This window comes from Squalius cephalus (assembly GCF_949319135.1).
Source record: "Squalius cephalus genome assembly, chromosome: 11".
NCBI classification, from domain to species: Eukaryota; Metazoa; Chordata; class Actinopteri; order Cypriniformes; family Leuciscidae; genus Squalius; species Squalius cephalus.
The window spans coordinates 3,475,765-3,485,159 of record NC_137132.1 but is presented as its reverse complement, the minus strand read 5'-3'; the positions used below and the strand labels follow the sequence as shown (position 1 = coordinate 3,485,159).

The window sequence follows — 9,395 nt, the reverse complement described above, 5'->3', positions numbered from 1 at the left end:
CATTGCACTTGGTTTGATACATTTTCGTAATCGAATGCAATGACATTTTTAAGTGTGTCCAAATATTTTGGGCGCCACTGTATGTTTCCCAGCTGTCGCGGCTCCTCTGGCCGGTAGGCGGCGCTCTCTCTCTCTGAATTTTTTTTTTTAATAAATATTTTTTTTAGAAACGAGTATTTGCGTTTCTAATATGCTATTTCACGTCTTGAGACTCGAGAACAACAAACATTCTAAGTCCTTATAGCTGCTTTTTTAAAGCTTTTTACTAACATTTTTATATCTTTAATGTTTTTATAAATAAAGTAAATAAACGCTCTCTCTCTCTCTCTCTCTCTCTCTCTCTCTCTCTCTCTTTCTCTCTCTCTCTCTTTCTCTCTCCCTCTCCCCCCGGGCTGCAGTGTTCTCTCTGTCCGGTTGGCGGCGCTGTGCGGCCGGTCCCGCTGGATCGCGTCTCTGTGAGTGAGTGTGAGTGTGTGTGTGTATGAGTGACTCCCGGGGGCTGGAGCTCAGGATGGCGGCGGTCGACGCTGCTGCTGCTGCTGCTGAGGCCGAGTCCTCGGACAGTGAACCGGAGCAGGAGCACGGATCCCCGCAGAAACTCATTCGGAAGGTCTCCACGTCCGGTCAGATCCGGAGCAAGGTAATAAAACACGTGTGTGAGTTTTTTTGCGTTGTTTTGCAAAGAGAAAAAGCGCTTGAGACCGAGCGGCCCGTCCGAGATCCGCGATATTTCCTGCGTGTCCAAACCCTCCGGTACCGCCGACACGGACACCGGTCTCTGAGTCGAGCGCGTGCGGATATAACGGTACCGGTGACCAGCGGACTGGGAGCGCGCGAGTCCCTGCGTTCGAAACTCGAATGTTTGCTTTGCAACATTTGTAACCGTTTGTTTGGAATCTTCGAGTTTGAAAATGAAACAGTGTAACGTTTTCAGTTCAATGGATGGACGCGCAGCGGTTACTTTGAAACACGGATTACCTTTTTCTCCCGCTACAGTTCTATTACAGTTTTTAACTACAGTAAAACTGTGGTAAAATATAGATAACTAATACACAGAAAAAAAATCATAAATAGAGGAAACCGTTTTAAAAGCTCCTTACAGTAATTTAAGGAGATTACATTGATTTATTACGATTTAACAGCAGCAAAATATCTGCAAATATAGAGTTGTTTTGGTGGAAACTGTGGCTACCGTCAAATCTGTCTGTCCGTCTGTTCAACAAGCTCGAATCTTACAAAAACTCACAGTGTATTCATAGTTACAACATGTATTATTATTACTACTACAGTAAAATGTGGTACGTTGGTATCAACCTTCCACTATATATATATATATATAGAGAGAGAGAGAGAGAGAGAGAGTTTGGGAAAGCACAGAGATGGAGCTGAAGATATAGTGTCATTTTTGCATTTTAGTAAAAATAACTGCAGAAAGTGTTTGGTGTTTTGTAACCGATGTGGAAACCGAGAGCTTTTAAGATCTGAGCTGTAAACCAAAGGTTGTATAATGAGTTATCATCATTCACACAAAGAAAAAAAGTGCCATTCAGAATGATATTAATAGTGTTGACATTCAAGTTTGTTCCAGCTAAATGATAGAAAGAGTGATAAAGAATAAGCCCCGTACTTGTTCTTGCAAAATATCATCATTCACGCATAGAAAAAATTTGTCATTCAGAATCATATTAATAGTGTTGACATTCAAGTTTGTTCCAGCTAAATGATAGATAAAGTGATTAAGAATAAGTCTCGTACTTGTTCTTGCAAAACGCACTTCCTGAGAGACTGATTGTGACAGAATTCTCTGATTTATGTAATAGTGCATTAATATAGCATGTTGGAGCAGGTTTAATTAATGCATCACCAGTTTGCCCTATTTGAAAGACTCGAAAATAACAATTTTATAAGTCCTCAATCATGTTCGGTTATACTTTATTTAGTAACACTTTATTTTAGTGTCATTGTTACATATGTTACTTTAGTAATAACTATTAATTATGCATAATTACATGCAAGTAACCCTCAACCAAACCCTAATGTTAACCCTAAGTACATGTAGTTACTTAATATTAATCAGTACTTAAATATATAGTTACACTGTAACATAGACACCTGAAAATAAAGTGTACAGTAACACTTTTAGCACTTTATTTTACCGTGTCCATGTTACATGTACTTACCATAGTAATAACAGTAAATTACATGCAACTAACCCTCAACTAAACACTAATCCTACCCTAACCCTATAGTAAGTACATGTAGTTAATTAATATTACTCAGTATTTAAATATATAATTACACTCTAACAATGACACCTTAAAATAAAGTGTAAGTGTAAATGTAAGTGTAGTTGAGTATGAAAGCCATTGCGTAACTGCGGGATGTTCAGTAATAGTGTGTGTGTGTGTGTGTGTGTGTGTGTGTGTGTGTGTGTGTGTGTGGTGACTGAGAACACACACTCGATATGAGAGATGATGCTCTGTGGCTTCGGACGGACCGGAGATGATTTGTGTTTGCATCATTTATATACTCTTATGCTATCTTCAGTTTTAGTGTTTTATCTTTCACCTAGAAAACGAAGCATAATTATTTACTAATGTTGAAGGGCAATTAACAGCCTGAGTCTGTAGAAAGTGCAGTAACACTTTATTTTACAGTGTCTTTGTTACATATGTTACATGTACTTACACAGTAATAACAGTAAATTATGCATAATTACATGCAACTAACCCTCAACCAAACCCTAACCCTATAGTAAGTACATGTAGTTGCTTATTATTACTCAGTACTTAAATATATAATTACACTGTGACAATGACACCTTAAAATAAAGTGTTTGTGTTATTAAAAAGGTAAAGACAAGCAAAAAAAAAAATTCGAATTTTTTTCGTTTAATGTCACATTTTTACAGCATGCCCCTGTTTGCAGCCTATATGCAAGGCCAGTAAAAACATAAATCTGCATAAATTCTCCTCATTCTGGAAAGAAAAGCTGAAATGTAGCAAGCTGCTTTTTACAGTAAAAGTGTATGAATTAGACACAGACATGAGGGTAAATACTGACAATTTTTTTATTTTTAAATGCACTATTCCTTGCATCCTATGGGGAGTATGCTTGTCTATATAGGGCCCTATGAGTTTGGTGATGCGGACGGAATCGCGGAATCCAGTTATAAAAATGGAATTTATAGTATGATGCGGAATTCCATGGAATTTGCCAAAGTTTGCATGAATATATCAACTGTACACTGAATCAAACTGCGATATGAACTTGTGTCTGTGAATACTGAAGCACTTTCACATCTGAAGTCTGCATGATTGATTTCCTACACACACTGAAGCACGCAGTCACGCTCGCGGTGTTTTCAGCGTCTGCCGTCTCACTATACGAGGACATGAACACATGAACTTCAGCTCCAGAGCCGCTCTGAGAGTCTCGTCAACAGCATTTCAACATCTCAGTTCAGAAAAATAGCATTAAATACACAGAGAAACTCAAATGTATTCAGGACAACCTGTCAAAATAAAAGTTTGGTTCAACTTGAAGAAATTATGACAGAAATATATTACTATTATACAGTAGAATGCACTTATTAAATATTAATAATGAAATTTGTTAAACTTTCTTTTCAACATCCACATTTAAATTTTAACAGTAAACTTGTGTTTGCCTAAAATAAAATGCTTAATTTTAATTTGATTATTTTAAAAAGATTAATACTTTTTTTTTATGTTTAATGCCTTTGATTACCACTGTTTTTGATAATAATTTTGTATTAAATCATAAATCCAGAAAAAAACTCTTTTTTTTTGAATTCCTAAAAAAAAATCAAGTTTTTTGACTATTTAAATTGAACTAAACCATTAAAATGGACTCCATACAAAAATAAAACAGAATTTGAGACAAAATAAAACACATTTCATAGGGCCTTAAAAATGTATATTTTTTTTAACAATAAATTGTTAAATCGTATAGTTTTCATGATTTCAATTAATTAAACATGATTTTTGATTACTAAAATTTAATTTACAAACTTTTAAGGACGTATTTTGTAAGAAAAACTTTTACAATTTCAATCAAAAGTACATTCAATTCATCTTTTATAGAATTATATGTATAACATTTTGTTTTATAAAATATTTTTATGTTGTATTATATTTAAAAAATTTTTTAAACATTTTCTCTAATTTATAATCTGTATTTGCCATGAAATAGCCTGTGAAGCGGATGCGCATTAAACTCTACTACTACTAAAATGTAATTGAACCATTCAAACAAAGTCCAGACCAATTAAAATGTCCATGGAATGCTGTAAATGTCCAAAATGTAAATGGAATCCAGAACAATTCAAATGGAAAAAACGAAATTTGGGAAAAAATAAAAAGCCCTTTCTATATAGAATGCACTAGTTAATGTAACACTGTTAGTTAGGCATTAGTTAGTAACACTGAGGCGTGGGTGATGGCCACAGCATGCCGGGCCTGTAAACCACGAGTGAATTCTGGGAAGCGTTTGTGTGTGTGTGTGTGTGTGTGTGTGTGTGGTGGTGGTGGGGGGGAAAGGTCACGGTTCAGATCAGTCACGGTCTCTTTGAGTCGGATCAGACAGAGGTGAGATGAAAGGGCTCTCGCTACAGTGACCGCAGACATCTGTCCGCTCAAAGGTCACGTTTGACCCGCCAGACCCTTCGTCTCGGAGCTTTTACTCACAAGCATCTATGTCATATATATATATATAGAGAGAGAGAGTTTTCTCTGAGCAGATCAGATCAGATCACACAGTGGATAGATCACAAAAACGACAGCTTTGTAGCTTATCCACCACTAAAAGTGCATTTTAGTTCCTTAAAATAGCAATATATACCCTTACGGCACTACTATGCACTTTCAGGGGTAAATAAGATGTCCATGACAAGCTGTTGAACCCCTAAAGTTACAATTATTGCTCTTTTTTTCCCTGTTCTTGCAAAAGAGCGCAACAGAAGTAAAAACTCTATTCATTTTCTCCACCGGGAAACTGATTTTTAATGATAATTTATAAACCTCTAAAGTCAGCTTTACTGTGAGCTACGAGGTTGTTAATCAGTGGTATTTGCTTCGGTTGAAGGCGTCAGCCCACATTATTTCAGCTTAGTTTTTTAAATAATTGTGTTTAACAGCGGAATGTGTGGTGAAAAACTACATTACCCATAATGCTATACAGAAAATTCCACCAATCAGAGAGTTGAAACAAGCAAAACTCGACAAAAGATCTGGTTAGCTCCGCCCACTCCCGTGAAGCACTGCGAATTAAAAATAGTTTTATGTTTCTTCACTGTTTTTAATTTGATTATGCTGTTCGCAATGCATCATGGGATTTGTAGTTCTTTCCCTTTATTAAAAGGGTCTTTTTGTCCGATTTTCAAAATCTTTTTTGCTTCCAATCAAAGTTTGTGATGTTGTGATTCGCCCTGTATCTGATTGACTTGATTCATGGCTTATAACTCTTCAATAAAGACTTTTTTTGGAATCCCAATGGGAGAAACGAATGGAAAAAATACTTCGGAACCAGCGCCGCTGAAAAAGTGTTTCACTCTTTATTCATATCCATTGATTCATTAGGCAGAAGCTTTGGGTTACGATCACAAGCCTGACGTGTTTGTTACTCTGCTCAGCTCAATACATCATGCTTACTAACCACATATCGACTTATATTATCCTATAGCTGTATTGAATTATTGCTGCCATATGACACACTCATCTCTGACTGATAACAGAATACTTCCTGATTGAAATGTTGAAACGTGCTTTTTCTGAGAAGCTGCTTTGAAACAATATGCATTTTAAAAAGTGCAATGCAAATAAACCTGAGTTTGGATAAAATCATCTGCTAAATTAAAGCTATTCATAAATGAATGATGTTCTCACAGTATATTCTCCAATATTTCTCTGCGTTCATGCAGCGTCACTGTATATTCCTGCAGTGCATTTCTATTGTATTAATTCTAGTCCTGCAATATTGCTGATATTCCTGTATATTTCCTCTACATTACCGCTGTTATGTGCCTGTTATATCCTCCTGGGACCCAGGAATAGACTTTGTCACATGTCACAATCTGCGTGTCCTGTGAAGAGCACATTCAGGACTTTCCAGAGATACCAAATGTTTGGTGGTTTCACCATGAAAACAACTTCTCCTTGGTCTTTAAAAATGCCTGACATTAATTTAGTGATCGAATGTAGGAAATATGATAATATATTGTAATTATAATTTAAATCGGACTACTTTTCACGTTGTATTTCATATCCAACATCTCAGGAAAACATGAAAAATGATTTTCTGTTCCAGAACAGGGCGTTGATTTCATACATGCCCACTGTAGAGGACATCAGGACTTACATCATGTTTATCAGGCATTATGGGAGACACAACAAGTGAATATGGAAATTAGTTATACATCAATATTCCTATAAAATATTAGATATTATTATTAAAATGTTGCTAATTATTACTCCTATTATTACTCTTCTTTTTTCATTAAATGTTGCTCCAAGAACACATATGATACAGTGTATAGATACATTGCATTGAATGGGAATATTCATTTAGTAAAATGTAAAAATTTAAAAGTAAAATGATGTATCAATTAAATCCTGAAACCTCAACATTTATTGATGATTAAATTTTTTTTGTTTTTGCCTATACATATAATTTCATGTCATTTTATTTTTTAAACAACTGAGTCCTGGTGTCCACTACAGAGGACATAGCATAACATATGAATAAAATATCATTTTTCAAAAATGTTTTTTTTTTTACCATTTGTTTCTTATGCTCTAATCAGTGTGATGACTTGAAAAAAAAAACTAAATTAAAAAAAAATAAATAATAATAATTCTGGGTCTCAGGAGGATATAAATGCATATTCCTGTAGAATTCCTGCTTATTATGTATATTCCTGTATTGTTGTATGGCTTACATTCCTTTCTTCCAGTCCAAATAGCTTGTGTCTCTCTGCATATTTTGAAATTTCACATTTTATGTTGAATAAAAAGCCACAATTGTTCATCCACATTTAAATTTTAACAGTAAACTTGTGTTTGCCAAAAATAAAATAAAATGTTTAATTTTCACTTGATTACTTTTAAAAGAATAAAAAAAAAAAAATGTTTTGTCTTCATTTGATTACCACTGTTTTTGATAATATTTTTGTATTAAATCATAAATCCAGAAAAAAAATGTTTTTTTTTTCCGAGTTCCTAAAAAAAAGAAAGAAAGTTTTTTGACTATTTAAATTGAACTAAACCATTAAAATGGACTCCATACAAAAATAAAACAGAATTTGAGACAAAATAAAACATTTCATAGGGCCTTAAAAATGCATATTTTTTAACAAATTGTTAAATTGTATAGGTTTCATGATTTCAATTAATTAAACATGATTTTTGATTACTAAAATTGAATTTACAAACTTTTAAGGACGTATTTTGTAAGAAAAACTTTTACAATTTCAATCAAAAGTACATTCAGTTCATCTTTTATAGAATTATATGTATAACATTTTGTTTTATAAAATATTTTTATGTTGTATTATATATATATATATATATATTTTTTTTTTTTACATTTTCTCTTATGTATAATAATCTGTATTTGCCATGAAATATCCTGTAAAGCGAATGCGCATTAAACTCTACTACTACTACTAAAATGTAATTGAACCATTCAAACAAAGTCCAGACCAATTAAAATGGGAAAAGTAAATGGAATCCAGAACAATTAAAAAGCTTGAAAGTTGTACAATAATACACTCAACAATGCATGTAAATGCATGCATCTGTAAAGTGCTGAAGCCCCTCGTGACCTTTAAATGAGTTATTTCAGTTTGATGAACCCGCAAACATTTGCAAACCCGCATGCCGACTGATTAGTCCATGCAAACATGTTCTTTACACACAGTAAATAGCGGTTTGTTGCGGTGCATTTATAAAACAAGTGCATTTTTGCAGTGACATCAGAAATCAAAGTTGCATCTGCAAGTTATTTCAGGAAGATCCACACACACACACACACACACACACACACACACACACACACACACACACACACACACACACTGCTGCTACATTAGTTTCTGTTTATTAACATCAGAAAATGAAGGCTCTTTATTGGAATCGATGGTTCCATGAAGAACCTTTAACATCCATAGACTCTTTCCATTCCACAAAAGGTTCTTTATGTTATATTCATGTTCTAAAGGTTCTTCACTAAAGGTTCTTTATAGAGGAGAAAGGTTCTTTATGTTATGTTCATGTTCTAAAGGTTCTTCACTAAAGGTTCTTTATAGAGGAGAAAGTTTCTTTATGTTATGTTTATGTTCTAAAGGTTCTTCACTAATGGTTCTTTATAGAGGAGAAAGGTTCTTTATGTTATATTCATGTTCTAAAGGTTCTTCACTAAAGGTTCTTTATAGAGGAGAAAGGTTCTTTATGTTATGTTCATGTTCTAAAGGTTCTTCACTAATGGTTCTTTATAGAGGAGAAAGGTTCTTTATGTTATGTTCATGTTCTAAAGGTTCTTCACTAAAGGTTCTTTATAGAGGAGAAAGTTTCTTTATGTTATGTTCATGTTCTAAAGGTTCTTCACTAAAGGTTCTTTATAGAGGAGAAAGGTTCTTTATGTTATATTCATGTTCTAAAGGTTCTTCACTAATGGTTCTTTATAGAGGAGAAAGTTTCTTTATGTTATGTTTATGTTCTAAAGGTTCTTCACTAATGGTTCTTTATAGAGGAGAAAGGTTCTTTATGTTATATTCATGTTCTAAAGGTTCTTCACTAAAGGTTCTTTATAGAGGAGAAAGGTTCTTTATGTTATGTTCATGTTCTAAAGGTTCTTCACTAATAGTTCTTTATAGAGGAGAAAGGTTCTTTATGTTATGTTCATGTTCTAAAGGTTCTTCACTAAAGGTTCTTTATAGAGGAGAAAGTTTCTTTATGTTATGTTCATGTTCTAAAGGTTCTTCACTAATGGTTCTTTATAGAGGAGAAAGGTTCTTTATGTTATATTCATGTTCTAAAGGTTCTTCACTAATGGTTCTTTATAGAGGAGAAAGTTTCTTTATGTTATGTTCATGTTCTAAAGGTTCTTCACTAATGGTTCTTTATAGAGGAGAAAGGTTCTTTATGTTATATTCATGTTCTAAAGGTTCTTCACTAATGGTTCTTTATAGAGGAGAAAGGTTCTTTATGTTATGTTTATGTTCTAAAGGTTCTTCACTAATGGTTCTTTATAGAGGAGAAAGGTTCTTTATGTTATATTCATGTTCTAAAGGTTCTTCACTAAAGGTTCTTTATAGAGGAGAAAGGTTCTTTATGTTATGTTCATGTTCTAAAGGTTCTTCACTAAAGGTTCTTTAT

The 9,395-nt window shown here is 33.7% G+C and overlaps 1 protein-coding gene across 1 annotated transcript in view; it reads left to right on the top strand.

The window, feature by feature from the left end:
• Positions 1-491: 491 nt before the first annotated feature.
• Positions 492-9,395, top strand: part of dgkd (diacylglycerol kinase delta) — a 46,730-nt gene continuing 37,826 nt past the window's right edge. Inside the window, exon 1 of the mRNA XM_079886592.1 lies at positions 492-640. Coding sequence (XP_079742718.1) covers positions 512-640 — 129 coding nt within the window. The 5' untranslated portion in view covers positions 492-511. The remainder of the gene's footprint in view (positions 641-9,395) is intronic.